Raw genomic sequence first — 16,152 nt, forward strand, 5'->3', positions numbered from 1 at the left:
CCTATTAACCGAGGCATTTTCATTAGGGCAACCACCTCGGTTAATAGATAACCGAGGCGGTTCTTTTACATTGGCCGACTGCCCTGTCATGAATAACTGAGGCAGGCAGCCGGCTCAACCGCCTCGGAGCCCCAAATGAAAACATTGTGCAAAAGATTTTCTATAGTAGTGATAGTCTGCGGACCAGAAGACCTGGGTCGCCTCAGTGTTACCGATATGTCAGGCTCACCATATCACCCTCCAAATCAAGTGGCTATGGCTACAGCAGACGGACTTGGAGAAGGCGTGGTTGGAGCTACCGATGAAGACGTTGATGGTGGTCCCGGACTTTCTTCCGAGCTTCAACTTTCACGGTTATCAAAAATGGATGGGACACGCCATTCTGGACCAGCAGATGGGTGCATGGGAACTCAATCCTCGTTGAACTCATTCCCCGATGGTTTGTTTTTTTTTCGAAAGGACAGGAAAAGCTTTGCGGGAGACAGTTTGTTTTTTTTTCGAAAGGACGGCAAAAGCTTTGTCGTAAATTTTATTAGACGATAAAAAAGAAACAAAACTGTACAAGCAAAGCAAGCCCGTGGTTGATGCTTCGCTGAACGGCAACTAGATCCAGTAGATCACCGCTGGGCTCTCAGCCGCCGCCGTTGCGGAGTACCTCTAAGTCTGGGATGCAGTTCAAGGAGAGCAGTTTACCGATGCCAGAGACACGCTTGTGTTGTGTTGGACGACCGATAGAACATTCTCGATGATGTCGCCTTACAAAGCTCTTCACCAGGGGTTCCCTCTTCACCCTGGTAGAGCCTAGGAGTTGTGGAGAAAGCGAAACGGTAGATACTTCTGAGGAGTGGCTACACAAACTCCTCAGCTACTTGCCAGAATCAAGCATGGAGCCTAGCAGTGGGTGGAGGCCGAAGCCACCAAGTTGGGTTGCCTTCTTTCAGGAGTAATATACAACTCCATAAAGCTCCTAGATTCCGCGCTCTCTCAGGGCTTTGGTTACTGTTCTCTGTCCGGCTATCCAGCCCCCGCCCGCCGCGTGGCCACGCCGCTCGTAGCTGCGGGGCTCTCTTCCTCGTGGTCATCCCAACACCCACGCCCCTCAGGCCCACCACCCGCGCAGCGCCTCAAGCTCGTGCGTGTGCACGCCTGATTTCCCTCTCTCATGATTCATGGGCCCAGGTCTGCTCTGGCCCAGTCTTAGTATCCAGTGTCGGAGCCGTCATCGCACCACCTGGGCTGCCGCCTGCAGTCGTGGGGCGCTGCTCTCGGCTGCTTCACCCGCCTCCTCGGTGGTGCCGTCGGGATCAGTGGACGCCGCCCTCGCCTCCGTCGCCTTTCTCGGAAGCGCCGCCGCCGTTGTCTGGGTGCTCCGCTCGACTCGTGCGTCCGCGTGGGTGCCGTCGGGATCAGCGGGGCCGCCCTCGGCTCCGTCGCCACCGTTCTCCGCCGTGCTTTTGAGGTGTCTTTCTTTAATCTGCCGCTTCCTGCGTCATCGCGTCGTCCTCTGCTTCGTTCATTCCTGCTTACTCCGAATCCGGCCGCTGCATAGGCTAGCGCTAGCACGCCGCTCCTCCCTCTCCTCCGCATCCGGCCAGCAACGTCATCTCTGCAGGATCCGTGGGGTTCTCACCTCTTCAGCAGCGGCTGGTGCCGGCCGGCCCTACCACCGCCCCTCCCTGCGTCCAGCACGATGGACGCGCATCGGCGCCCGTCGTCGGTGCTCGGGCCGGTCGCTCCCCGGCTGCGGCAGAGGACGGCAGGGCGGCTGTGCCGTCGACCTTACGCCGGCGCCAGCGGCCGGGATGCCCACCTCGCGGATCGCGCCAGCGCCCAAGGCGCCCATGCATTGGTGGACGACCGCTCCCTAACATTCGCTCCTGTCCTTCCTTCTCGCCTACCCAGCGATTCCAGCTCGGATTTGCCGATTTTGGCCTGCCTCTCAGCAGCTTGCTGATTAAGATGGCCTGTTCCCTGTTCCGTACTGCATCGCCGTATTTCAGACGTTTTCCCCTACGTCGACACCATGGGGGATTCAGGCAGTCTGATGAAGGCAGTGCCTGTGTAGACATTGCTAGCGAAACCTTCTAGATTGTTAGTGCCGGTTTGCTACTAATTTGTTGTTTCCTTTCGCATATGAGGTCTCTAACGGCATAGCTGCAGCAGGAACAGCAAATGAAGTCGCAACAAGGTCAGGTCCATACCAATGTCATCCCAGCCCTCAAGTGCGTTGTCGTCAATCCAATGCCTGCCCTCACCAGTCGAATGAATCAGGCTATATCTTTTATTAATAGAGCTAGAGGACATTGCTTCATGTGCACTATTGCAGAAAGGAACCCAATGCAAACATGATTGTCAGTCTTACTTTTGCTAATTTAAGAGCAATCTACAGATCCTGAATCGAATGAGCCATTCATCTATCTCTCATGATACCTTGCATTTGCGTCTCATCAGGATCGTCGACTGCATCCATAAAAATGATAGTTTTGAGTATCCAAGAAATTTGTACTCTGCAATTTGCTCCTGCACATAATTGCAATACATCTATATTCTTCCTAGGAAAAGTTGAGAAGTATGCACCTCTCTCTCTAAAGTTTCAATTATAGTTTTCCTTTTGCTTTAAGCCTAACTAGCCTTTGTCTGGACTTCCAGCAACAAGCGCTTCTGGACTTCCAGCAACAACTGCCCTGGAGGCCCTGTTTCAGGAAACCAGCCATCCTCCTATTGTTCACTTGGTCATTAATCCTAATATTGTACTCCCTCCATTCCTAATTATAAGCCATTTTGGCTTTTCTAGATACGTTGTTTTTACTACATATCTATACATGGTGTATACATCTTTCGTAACAAGTTAATGAACATGCCCTTCTCTTAGGTAATATGCAGCTCCCTGCCTTCAGGCTGTATTGTATTCGGCTTTGCATTGTTTCTTCAAAGTTGGCTATTTACTTCAACATGGAGATAGAGTACCGGGTAATTGCTATCTTGCCTTGATTTCTTTGCAGATTGTTGTCAGCGAACGACAGCCAAGGGCTTCCTCAAGCTAAGGCCCAGCCTTGGACAACTTAAATCATGGCATTTGAAATAGCCAACCTTTAACCAGGTTCTTAAATCCCTATGCCTCTCACTTTGCCAACAATACCAGACTCTTGCATATACTTTTATTCTTTTGTTGTCTCATATTTGGAGAGGTTTTCTGGATCCCATAGGCTACAGATTTTGGTATGCATCCATCAAGACAGCTTCCACCAGCAGTCAGCAACACCAAGTTACCACCTCTCCTCCCCTTCAATCCACTTTACTATTTTACACCATGTGTCCCTTCTGTCCTCTGCTCCTTTGCTCTGTTTTCTATATGCTAATTGAGAGTTATGCTAAGGTACACTGTTGTTTTGGGTTTTCATGCCTACAGTCTTTGTTTATTAGTTAGTGCACTGCTACTTTGTGCCTGAACCGTTACTTAGTCTGTTGCATATCCAGCTACTAATTATTACTGAATGGTACAACACACGGCTGTACAAGTACACTAATAGCAGGTCCGTTCATGTTTTTATCAAATAGCAAGTATAGTTACAAATTTATTTACATGTAATACAAAGAAGTATACAGCCAATGGAAACTTTACACGTATTACCCCTTTGCTATTTTACATATGGAGGTGGACTGGTCATTGCATTTGACATTCATTTGCAAACATACTAGATAAGATGATATGGGTTCGCCTTGTGCATGCCTTCTATAATACTTATTTTGATCTGCCTAAAATTATATGGATACCTTACAATATCAGGAGTTTAGTCTTTTTATTTCACTGGAACAATTGATATGGGTTTGCGCAAGTTGTCTTTAATTTCATACCTTTTGATTACCAGCTACTCATAATTATTTCCATTCTAATAATGCAAATCACCTTAGGCTATAGTCTTAGTTAAAACACCTAGCTCTTCTATCCGGTTATATGTTCATGTGCTCTTCCTGCATGTGTGATTTGTATGTTGGCTTTGAATAGGAAAAAAATAAAACATCCTAACCTGTTATTTCACCTTCTGGTTAGCTAAAAGAAAGGAAAAATGCATCTAGGTTATTTAATTCAGTGCTTCTTTGTTCTGTATCAAACTCGATATGTTTTAGAAGTAAGCATCCGAAATCTTAATATTGGATCAAAAACTATTCTCCCTCTGTCAATGACATTTCAAATTGCTAATTGTTGACGACTTCATGTTTTATGCAGCCCTGCCACCTACAATTTTTGGCAGTTACATGCTACCTTCAGGTTTGAGTAAACCAAATAGTGATGGATTTGGTAAGTGGCCTCCATAAAAGTTACAGTGTGTAAATGTAACTAATGTATTCCATTCTGAATCTTAATTGGTATCAAGGTTTTAAGAATATTGATATAGATTGTTTTTAAAGAAATAGATCTTTGCAGATTGTTGTCAGCGAACAACAGCCAAGGGCTTCCTCAAGCTAAGGCCCAGCCTTGGACAACTTAAATCATGGCATTTGAAATAGCCAACCTTTAACCAGGTTCTTAAATCCCTATGCCTCTCACTTTGCCAACAATACCAGACTCTTGCATATACTTTTATTCTTTTGTTGTCTCATATTTGGAGAGGTTTTCTGGATCCCATAGGCTACAGATTTTGGTATGCATCCATCAAGACAGCTTCCACCAGCAGTCAGCAACACCAAGTTACCACCTCTCCTCCCCTTCAATCCACTTTACTATTTTACACCATGTGTCCCTTCTGTCCTCTGCTCCTTTGCTCTGTTTTCTATATGCTAATTGAGAGTTATGCTAAGGTACACTGTTGTTTTGGGTTTTCATGCCTACAGTCTTTGTTTATTAGTTAGTGCACTGCTACTTTGTGCCTGAACCGTTACTTAGTCTGTTGCATATCCAGCTACTAATTATTACTGAATGGTACAACACACGGCTGTACAAGTACACTAATAGCAGGTCCGTTCATGTTTTTATCAAATAGCAAGTATAGTTACAAATTTATTTACATGTAATACAAAGAAGTATACAGCCAATGGAAACTTTACGCGTATTACCCCTTTGCTATTTTACATATGGAGGTGGACTGGTCATTGCATTTGACATTCATTTGCAAACATACTAGATAAGATGATATGGGTTCGCCTTGTGCATGCCTTCTATAATACTTATTTTGATCTGCCTAAAATTATATGGATACCTTACAATATCAGGAGTTTAGTCTTTTTATTTCACTGAAACAATTGATATGGGTTTGCGCAAGTTGTCTTTAATTTCATACCTTTTGATTACCAGCTACTCATAATTATTTCCATTCTAATAATGCAAATCACCTTAGGCTATAGTCTTAGTTAAAACACCTAGCTCTTCTATCCGGTTATATGTTCATGTGCTCTTCCTGCATGTGTGATTTGTATGTTGCCTTTGAATAGGGAAAAAAACATCCTAACCTGTTATTTCACCTTCTGGTTAGCTAAAAGAAAGGAAAAATGCATCTAGGTTATTTAATTCAGTGCTTCTTTGTTCTGTATCAAACTCGATATGTTTTAGAAGTAAGCATCCGAAATCTTAATATTGGATCAAAAACTATTCTCCCTCTGTCAATGACATTTCGAATTGCTAATTGTTGACGACTTCATGTTTTATGCAGCCCTGCCACCTACAATTTTTGGCAGTTACATGCTACCTTCAGGTTTGAGTAAACCAAATAGTGATGGATTTGGTAAGTGGCCTCCATAAAAGTTACAGTGTGTAAATGTAACTAATGTATTCCATTCTGAATCTTAATTGGTATCAAGGTTTTAAGAATATTGATATAGATTGTTTTTAAAGAAATAGATGTTAGGTTTATTTGTGTCTGCACCTTTTCCTTTAAAATTAGCCTGCAAAATGACAGGGATATACAAATGATTAAAAATACTAGCACCTCCCTCCTTCCCAGTTCAAAGGGACATGTAAATCTTTATTTATTCACCTCAGATTTCGATGCCTTGGAGCTTATGACATCACAAACTTCAGGATTACGGGTTACACGGCTAACAAGCACTGGGTATGTCAATTTATTTCTTTTTAACAGCTTGCTGGTGGTTATTGAACATATATCATATATAAGATTTGTAGGAATTATGTGCCAAATTAAATCTTAAGGTATACATGTATGTCATACAACTCTGTATATGGGCTTGCTGCGAAAAAGAGGCTATAAGGGGACCACATTCATGGATTCTTTGGCCATCACAGAGTTTAGACTTCTTATCTTCAACATTACCTTTTTTGGGGAACTATCAGAGTTCTATACTGAAAAAATTTCCTGACAGATATGTTCTCAATATGATTCTTAACTATATGATTCTCTCTTAATGGTCCCAGTTTTCTGGTTTATGGTTTCAGTTTTGCAGATCTATACTTCCTGGAACCAGAAACTCAAAAGCACTCATAAATCATGTTTTCTACACAAAATGTTAGGTCTATATGTTTTTTCAGTTGTCAGCTCACTGTACCTATACAGGCCTCACATATTACCCTCTATTCGCCCATGAAAAATGTATCATTTGTTATTGAACACAAAGCCATAGTTCTTTGTACAGTTCATTATTCATCTTCCTTCGCTGAGATTGTTTTCAAACTTGGATCCTTTCAATTTGGAATGGTATTTTGGTCATCATGTCTGGTTGGCAAATTGGCAGGTTAAAGATGATCTTCGTTTTTTGCATGTCCTCTTAGTATCTTACTGATTTGAGTTGTATTGCATGAGTCATTCCACCGCTTTACAGCGTGTTTGGTTTCCAGGCCAATAGTGTTTCATGTTGGGCTGTTACTGGTCCTTCGGAATGCATCTTACTTTTCTTTCATTTCATGTTCAGTTTACTTCAGACTTCTTATACTATATATACTAATTCATTATACACATATATTATTAATTTAGGCTCCGGTACAGTATGCCAGAATGCACCGGTATCGGCACGTTACGTTCCTATAAGCAATGGTAGGTTTGGTGAATCCCCCTCCAGCCACCCGCGGACCAAATAATGTGTAGAAACAACACGATCTGTTTCCTCTCAAATGGCCAGGACTTACCACGTGCATCATAGAACCGATGAACCCTGCCAACTTCAGAAGGCCCTTCAGCATAAGATCCTCACCAATGGATGCCCAGCAGGAACCGGCGCAGCGGAGCGCGCCCCCCTGTGCTAGTAGCCTAGAAAGCTAGTACACTAGGGCGGCCTGCACTGTGTTTAAATGTAATCTTTTGGAGCCTCCTAGGGCGCTGCTAAAGCATGTCGCTGTATGTTAAACATTTTATCTTAAATAACACAAAGATGCACAATTTTTTTTTTGCAGATTCGAGGAAAAACACGTAGATAGATCATTAAATAAACAAGGCACAACTAACCTTAGTTTTAAATGAGAAAACTAAATAAAAAGGTTCTAAATACTATGCTTATGCTTATCTTGGTTGCATTGTGATATATATTTAACTAGCTGCTTTTTATTTAGGACATTTTATATTTAACAAACTGCTTTTACATTTAGGACAATTTTTTATTTAACCTTTACCATTTCCCAAAACTACACGTAGACATTATAGTTGAATAGAAATTGTAATTACCATGTTCACCATACCTGATAAGGATTGTATGATGCACATAATTTAGGATCTAACCGGATAGTATGAATTATATGTGAAGAAATCTAAACCAATGCTGAGTGCGATACTTACAGACACGTATTGTCTTTTTTTTTTTTTTTTTTTTTTTGCAAATTCAAGGACCCACTGAGAAACTTCACCCTACAACAACAAATCGACCAATCATATAATATTTTTTCTCACAAAACATAGTACACAGATCAACAGGACACGTTCACTTCTATAGTAAAACTTGACTTGTTTTTTTGACCTAATGATGGGTTTGTCCCATTTCAACATACATGCACTTTTCTAGTTATGTTTACTGATTTCGACCAAATGGGTTTGTCCCATATCACCTACAATATCCCCCTACATGTGTATATATTAATTTACCACAAGTCCATAACTAATTATATATATGTTGATCGATCTGGCGTAGTACGTAGTAATAGTCTTTTTTGTGTGTAACTTGTATAGGCGATGAACATCAGAATGTTCTCCATGTCGACTCGTCCATCCCCAGCTGCTGCTCCGGCTGCTGCTGATGCTGATCATATTCCATGCCAACCTTCACCACGGAGCTCCCGAACATGGCATGCTCACCACTTCCGACGACGTTTGCCACGACGCCACCGAGCTCTCGCGGCTGGCCGCTGCACCCGGCGAAGGGAAGAGGCTTCTGCAGCAGCTGGTGGTTATTCGGCGCGAAGACATTGCCGAACAATCCCGGTGGCGACGGCGTGGCCCAGGGAAGCATGGCCGCGGCCGCTGCGGCGCCCTGGTTGGCCGCCGCCGCCATCCAGCTCATGTACGCGCTCATGTCGACCGGCCTGTGGGCGCCGCCAAAGCTCTCGGCGGCGGCGGAGCCCTGGTGGTGGATCGCGCCCGGCGGCGAGCCGGATGATGTGTGCGCCGCGGCGGCGGCCAGGCCTCCGAGGATGGAGGAGACGTCGAGCTCCCCGAGCTCGCCCAGGGAGGCGTTGGCAGCGTCGTGGCATGGGGAGCCCATCGTGGGGCTGTCCTGTGGCGGTCTCATCTTGATGACCTGGCACTTCTTGAACACCCTGCACACCACCCATTCCTCCTTCGATTCGTCCACAACATAACATTAATAATGTCATTAATTAGCTTATTATCTTTTGTGATGTCCAACAAATATATATATGTGATTATTAAAGAATTCATTTGCATATATGTAGGAGTATTTATACCTTGTTTGGTTTGTAGGGGAACTTGTTCTGGAGCCTGTACTCGTGCATGACCCAGCTGGTCTTCTGGCCCTTGGGAGCCCTGCCCCTGTAGAAAACTAGGGTTTTCTTCATCCCCACGAGCATGCCGCGTTGGAAGATCTCCTTGTCCTTGCCGGTCGTCTTCCAGTAGCCTGAGTCAGTGGCGCGGTTCGTCCGGATTCCAGTCGGGTATTTCCTGTCACGCATGCTGAAGAAGTACCATTCCTTCTCGCCCATGCTAGCTTTGCCTGCATGCACATTAGTTTATAAAGTTACATATATATACTTACATTAGCTGCACGCAGCCGAGCAATGCATTACTTACATAACTGTGCATTGTTTGTCCTATACTGCCAATATAGTTAACTGATACTAGTATTCTTTGAATTTTTCTTGATCGTTCACTGAAGTACTACCAGTCTGCAAGTCGATCTATGTGGCAAGAGACTGAGTCAAGTGCAGTCACTGTAGTCTGCACTTCTGCAGTGTGCAGTGACTACTTAGAAAGAAGTGTACACATATAGATAACGACCTTGGTTTATGGGTGCAACTAGTAAACTAGGTCAAGGCATTGAAATTCTCACCAAATCTTTAATTTGGAGAGAAGCGCGACAAGCAAGTATATATATTGCAAAAAACACAAACGCGCAGTTAGTTAGGAAGTTCTTGGCTAGGCGTTCAGTTTGATTTTGCTAAAAAATTCATGACTAATTATTAGCTAAGCAAAAAAAACCCTTAAGACATCTAGTGTGTTCTACTTCCATGCATGCATGCCTCGACTTCCAGATGCCACAAAGTTAATGTGGGACGACAGATAAAAGAGCCATCTAGTAGAAGTGTAAGAAGGAGTTGATCGATCACTCGGTGTGTTGTGCTGCTGAATCTCATCTCATGGACACGGTGCTTACTTGGGAGGTCCCATGGCTCGCACTTGTTGAGGTCGACGTCGGCGATGGCGCGGGTGGCGAAGGCGAAGTCGGAGACCTTGCGGGTGAGGTAGTAGGTGACGAGCTCCTCGTCCGTCGGGTGGAACCGGAACCCCGGCGGGAGCCCCTCCTCCATTAATGGCAAGCTAAGCAACAAGCCTAGGCCTGTCGTTCTTCTTTGGAGTGGTGGACGACAGGAGACTAGAGCTAGCTGTGGTTAGTGCAGACTGTGAGCGAGCGAGCCCAGCACTCACACAGTCTGCATGCAGTGCGGCGGTGGCGGCGAGGTAAGGTGCTAGCTATTGCAAGGACGCATATATACTGGCAGAGCAAGACACGCGCACGCAGACAGTTTCAGCGTAAGGCCAAAAGTCCGCATGCCCAGCACATGTGTGCGTGAAGACGACGATAGTGCGTGCGAGAATAAATTAGCGATGGGCTAGCTGATGCTAATAATCTTTGCTGCACCACCACTATCCCTAGCAGTAGTGTCTTGTTCCTCTCTTATTCTAGAGCGGATCGCGGGGGTCTCAACAACCACGGAAGCGAAAAGGACGGAAAGGATTATTGCCGACGACGACTGCAGGGCGGAGGGAAAAGGAGGAAGAAGAAGCATCTATCGATCCGTCCCACGATCCGCATGCACAAGGGACTTAATTTCCAGCCAACTCCAACTACCTTCACCCACCAGCATTATGTGCATTGTGCAGTGCAGTGCAACCCCGGCCTGGCATTGGAATTGGATTGTATTGCATTGGAGACAGCTAGATGCGAGACAGCGACCACGACGACGACGACGTCGACGTCGACGAGAATAACAGCTTATTGTGCTGCTAACCTCACATATTTATTATATACATATAATAAACCTTCGTCAGATGGCGACGGCCGGTGCGCAATGAGACGAGGATTAGCCTTTTAGGATCGTTGCGCGTACGTGTACTTACTAGTAGAATTTTTTACGGTGCTCGATCGATCAGAATTGGTAGCAGTGGCAGTTGAGAGATCGATCGATCGATGGAGCACGCACGTAGGAATGATCTTTTTTGGTAGGGAGAATTAATCAATCGAACAACACAGCAGATCGCAGAGGCCCCGCCGGTACGTAGTTTCTGAACCGCATGCGCGCCTGCAGGAACTTTAGTCTGGTGACGGATTCCGACCTATCTAGCCCAGCAGCTCCATCCGTCGTCGTCTCTGGCGCCATATGATGCATCATGAATTGTCGGCAGGAGGAAGAAATAGAAAGGAGCTGAGCTATACTATAGTGTACTGGGCTGTCCTGGGTGAGATTGTTTCGTTGATCCGGTCACACGGGCGAAATTGCGCGTTATGTACGGCCTCATCTGATTTGGTTGTTGGGGACTTGTTTGCAGTAATCCACGGACGATTATGCAGCAGGTTTGATTTTTAGCGACTGTACGTGTCCTCTGCGCTGTTTTAGTTTACTCCAAAGAATATATAATCAACGAGCTAGCTACCTAGCTAGAATATATAATCGACAGTTATCAGTAGTAACCGTGAATCAACCTCCAGTGCTCGGGGAGGAACACCTATTTAATTTGGATTATTCCATCCGTAGAAGCATCTACGCTTTTCGGTACAAGAGTCGTACAGAGGGTTTGACATAAGTACTAGCTACATTGTTCACGTGTCCCAAACGAGCAGTGTCTGTTAGAATGGGCGAATGGATCTGCTTATCTGCGAGTGTCCTTCACCACCGCTCACCAGCATCATCAAATATAAATCTCTCTGTTCCAAATGGTAAATCATCTTGGCTTTTCTAGATATACATATAATTTGCTATACATTTAGATGTCTAGCTAGATACACATGTCAAAATCTATGTATCTAAAAAGTTACCAAAACGACTTATTACAATTCAGCATGTCATTGTATATATATTACTTAATTCATTCCAAATTATAAGTCCTTTTTGGTTTTTTAGGTACATAGCTTTGGTTAATTGTTATCCATCTAGACATAGTGCATATTTAGATGCATAGAAAAAGCTATGTAGCTACAAAAGTTAGAACAACTTATACATAATTTGGAATGCAGGGAGTAACAAGAAAGATGATGTCACACCCCAAAATTCCTATTTTGGGATCTGACTTAGAAAACACTAAGTAATATTAAATGGTTTTATCATTTTTCTAAATTTTTTCCAACTTTAGTTAAGTTGTTGATATTTTAGATAGTGGAAAATATGAGTTTCTAAAATTTTTGCAAGTCAATTTAATGTTTTGTTGCATTCATGCCTTTGCACACCGTTCATGTTTGAAAAATGAATTTAAATGTTTTCCAAATCTATATTTAAAACTCCAATTAGGTCTTTTGCCGACATCCTACAAAAATCTAGCATGACCTGTTCTCTCTTTCTCTCCCTTCTTTTCTTTGTCGAGCTCTCAGTCAATCTGGTGTCCATGTATTCTTTGGGCCAATCTTTTATCATCTCTCATCCGTTCATACATATGAAACCCAAATTGGATTGAAGCTCACGCTTTCACCTAGTCTATCATGGCAACCCATATTTCTTCTCATTAACTATTGGATCAAGAGCTATTTTTCGGGCCAATCTAACCTAGTCCACATTCTCTCCTTTTCCCAATGGATCATTAACATCTTTCTCTTGCATTGGGCCAAGCCCAAACCAGCCTAAGCCACCCCTCAACTAAACTCTCTTCCCTTTTCATGTGGACATGCAGCCCTCTCTTCCTGGTGGCGCCTCATCCTCACCCCACATGCACAAACTGCAGCATCTAATTCCTCCTTAATGCTTCCTTTTTCAATTCCACATTATTTCTCTTCACTGCATGTGGAAAAGTCCATGCCCGGCTAGCTTGTTGTGCTGCTCCCACGCCTCTTCCCTCCCCTTCCTCACATGCAGAAACAACAAAACATTAGTTCTCCACTTAATCACATGGTCACATCTCTCCCTCAATTCCTTTTTACTCTATCGGTTTCCACCTCCTCTCAAATGGATAAGAAAAGGGCAGACATGCAGCTCCTCCTGCTGCCCCACGCCAATCCCTTCTCATGCAAAAATATATTCACCTCTTCATTAGCTCTCTTAATTCCCTAGACAAACCTCTCTTAAGAGTGCTCCTTCACTACATCAATTTATCTCTTTCTCTTCAGTTGCACGCATGCAGCAGCAATATTCCATCAAGATGCTGCACCTCTCCTCTCCTGGTGCCGACCTCCCCCTTCCCTCATGCAAAACAGCAGCACTTAATCCCTTGACTCACCCCTCTCATGTATGCAGCATGCACATAACAACCAGCCACATTTCCTCCTCCCTCTCTCATGCACAATCAGAAGGATGCGCATTCCCCTTCACCTCCCTCCTTCCTCTCCCATAAATGGAACCCCCCTTGCTCCCTACAATGCCTTTTGCATTCCTGCTGTTCTCCTCCCCCTAAACATCTCTCTTGGGCGTTCCCCCCTCTTGCAGGTGAAGAAGAGGATAGAAACCATAACCATGGCCGCCCCCTTCCTCTTTCCTTCCTCCCTCTTGCTCCTTTACATCAAAACAGGGAGCCCTCGCTGCTGCAAATTTGGTTTTGCCGCTGCATCCCTCATCCTGAAGCCTGAATACGTCGAGGGAGAAAAACTATTGCCGCCTTCCTTCTCTGTACAGAGCACGTGGGCAGCAACCATGGTAAGGATGCCCTCCCTCTCCCCTCTCTGATTCTTCAGTCCATGCCCCTCTCATCCACCTCTTGATCTCCTTCACACATCATAGATCGTCCCCGAGGAGAATCGTTGCTGCATCGTTGACCCCTTGCCCTCTCGCCGATGTCATCTGTTGGAGTTGTTCCAAATTCACTCCAGGATATAGGCCAGGCTTCTGACGGAGCGAAGCGGAGGCCCGTCGCCGGAGGCTTGGGCCGGAGCGTAGCGGTACGGTACGGTATATACACCCTTGCTAGGGTTTCGTGGAGACTTGATTCTCTTGTAAGCCGCCATAGGCGTGTAACCCAAAACTCTTGAGATAGTGAGATTGTTGCTGGCTGGTGCCCGTGGTTTTTCCCCTTCACATCGGAGGGGTTTTCCACGTTAAATCGTGTGTCTCCTCTGTGGTTTGATTCTTTACTTCATATTCCTATACGTCGTTCATAACATCATCTCCACCGGCTGCCGCTGGCCCTCATCAAACAGCAAGGTTGTCCCTCCCTTTTTCCCTCTAATCCTGGTGCCCATGACCCTCTCATCCATATATTGATCTCTCATGTGGTCAGTGACGGACTTAGGTTTTTACCTCTGGGTATGCGCACCAAAAAAATTCTTATGCAATTCGATGAAAATTTCCTTTTTTTATTTTTTTATATTAAAAATTTCTACCTATCTCTATGACTGGCGGACCCCAGGGTATGCAGTGGCCCACCCTGCATACCCTGTAGGTCCGTCCCCGCATGTGGTGCATGATACTCTGTGAGGTGGAATTGACGCTGCCTCAACAATCAATGGCCCTATCGTCACCCTTTGTTGCCGCCGTTGACACAATCACCAGCTGCAACAATTCCTCAATGTGAGAACCCACACAACCCCCTCTATCTTATATGTTGATGTCTATCGCAATTTGGGAAATCGTAGTTCAAATAAGATCAGTTCCTGGCAAATTTTTCATCGCAAACCTTTGTTGTTCCCTGCGGCCAGCCATTGTACTGTTGGTTGGTATACATGTTCCCGGCATTTCGTCACCCCATTTTCCAATTCCTTCGAACCACATGTGCACCAAATATGTCGGGCCCCTAATTTAGGGTCCTCCATGCATCATGCATCAGTCCCTGGATCAGTAGCTGATACGCACAACTCGAACAAGATTGATACAAAAAACCATACTTTTATTGCTAAGGAGAAAACACATTACACGGTTCGGGTTTACATAGCTTGGGCCACTGGCCTTATATCGTATATCAGGGTTCTAAGATAGCGGTCCTATGTCAATGTGGCTCCATTCCTATAGGCAGCTTGGAGTGCGGACGTAACCCTAGACTTATTCCTACAGCGTACTTCTATTTTCCAATCGTCGTCGTCCTAGCTTACACTGATGGAGAGAAGGCTTCTACTCCCAGTTGGGATCCCCTTTTAATCCCGGTTTCCTAGCTTACACTGATGGAGAGAAGGCTTCTACTCCCAGTTGGGATCCCCTTTTAATCCCGGTTTCCTAGCTTACACTGATGGAGAGAAGGCTTCTACTCCCAGTTGGGATCCCCTTTTAATCCCGGTTGGGTCTATTTTCCAATCGTCGTCGTCCTAGCTTACACTGATGGAGAGAAGGCTTCTACTCCCAGTTGGGATCCCCTTTTAATCCCGGTTTCCTAGCTTACACTGATGGAGAGAAGACTTCTACTCCCAGTTGGGATCCCCTTTTAATCCCGGTTTCCCAACCGGGAGTAAGAATCCGGGACTAAAGGGTCTTCCCTTTAGTCCCGGGTCAGTAACCGGGAGTAAAGCCCCCTCCTCAGTTTAAAAAATAAACGAATTCCTTGAGACCTCGCTTGCGCTGTGTGGGATTTGAACACAAGACCTCTCTCATCACGCGTAGATTCCTTACCAACTCAACTGCACACCACATGCGGCATAGTCCTCCCCGCTCCTACTTTTAAATTGACCCGTGAGGGACCTTTAGTCCTGGGTGGGAGACCTTTAGTCCTGGTTTGTAATATCAACCCGGACTAAAAGGTCATCCTTTAGTCCTGGTTGGTGTTACCAACCGGGACTAAAGGTTGGAGGACTTTTAGTCCCGGTTGGTGGCTCCAACCGGGAGTAAAGGTCCACCTTTAGTCCCGGTTGGTGTTACCAACCGGGACTAAAGGTCCCCTGCCACTGTGCCGAGCGCAGTAGCCGTTGGGCAAGGACCTTTAGTCCCGGTTGGAGACACCAACCGGGACTAAAGGTCTCTCTAGTCCCGGGCGCAAAAAATGCCGGGACTAGAGCCCATTTTGGCCTCGGATGAAAGGTATGTTCTCTACTAGTGTTAGCTCTCTCGTACGGCTCCATCTTCGAGTATACTCCGAGTATCCTATCCTTGCATAGCCCCAGAAGTTCCATCTAGGAAGATGCTCCTGTAGCTTCACTCCTAAAACATAGAATGGAGGGGGTTGAGTACATAAAATACTCAGCAAACCCTAAACTTTGGGTGGAGGGAAGATGGATAGGGAAGGCTATATGTGGAGGTGGTTATGGTGGTGGAGATGAAAGTAGTAGGGTGGAGTAGTTATAATTATAGGTTGGAATCTGACAGAGTATTACCATTCTCTCCAGTTCCCGTTATTCATTATAATTACTAGTTTAGTAAAATACATCTTACCAGATCATCACAGTTGTAGAAGTCTAATCATAGTATCCCATCCTAGCATT

The 16,152-nt window shown here is 45.1% G+C and overlaps 2 protein-coding genes across 7 annotated transcripts; one reads left to right on the plus strand and one right to left on the minus strand.

Moving 5' to 3' along the window:
* Window positions 1-1,244: 1,244 nt before the first annotated feature.
* On the plus strand, window positions 1,245-6,706 carry LOC136503314 (uncharacterized). Of its 6 annotated transcripts, XR_010771061.1 has the most exons (9): window positions 2,802-2,872; window positions 3,003-3,100; window positions 3,207-3,265; window positions 4,229-4,300; window positions 4,427-4,524; window positions 4,631-4,689; window positions 5,649-5,720; window positions 5,978-6,047; window positions 6,389-6,523. XR_010771061.1 is itself a non-coding variant. In XM_066498635.1 (8 exons), the coding sequence occupies exons 4-7, from the start codon at window positions 4,539-4,541 to the stop codon at window positions 6,435-6,437; spliced, it is 342 nt and encodes a 113-aa protein (XP_066354732.1). In that variant the 5' UTR covers window positions 2,886-3,100; window positions 3,207-3,265; window positions 4,229-4,300; window positions 4,427-4,538; the 3' UTR covers window positions 6,438-6,524; window positions 6,591-6,706. The 6 variants fall into 6 exon arrangements, 1 of the variants encoding a protein (XP_066354732.1); XR_010770962.1 differs by lacking the exon at window positions 2,802-2,872 and adding an exon at window positions 1,245-1,459 and having other exon boundaries at window positions 3,003-3,533; XR_010771155.1 differs by lacking the exon at window positions 2,802-2,872 and having other exon boundaries at window positions 2,886-3,100; window positions 3,207-3,533.
* Window positions 6,707-7,834: 1,128 nt separating this feature from the next.
* Window positions 7,835-10,014, minus strand: LOC136502360 (protein CUP-SHAPED COTYLEDON 1-like). The gene is made up of 3 exons (XM_066497986.1): window positions 9,766-10,014; window positions 8,840-9,105; window positions 7,835-8,712 (listed from the first exon to the last, which is right to left on the minus strand). The coding sequence occupies exons 1-3, from the start codon at window positions 9,917-9,919 to the stop codon at window positions 8,116-8,118; spliced, it is 1,017 nt and encodes a 338-aa protein (XP_066354083.1). The 5' UTR covers window positions 9,920-10,014; the 3' UTR covers window positions 7,835-8,115.
* Between the last annotated feature and the right edge of the window lie 6,138 nt (window positions 10,015-16,152).

The sequence above is a fragment of the Miscanthus floridulus genome, chromosome 1 (assembly GCF_019320115.1).
Source record: "Miscanthus floridulus cultivar M001 chromosome 1, ASM1932011v1, whole genome shotgun sequence".
NCBI lineage: Eukaryota > Viridiplantae > Streptophyta > Magnoliopsida > Poales > Poaceae > Miscanthus > Miscanthus floridulus.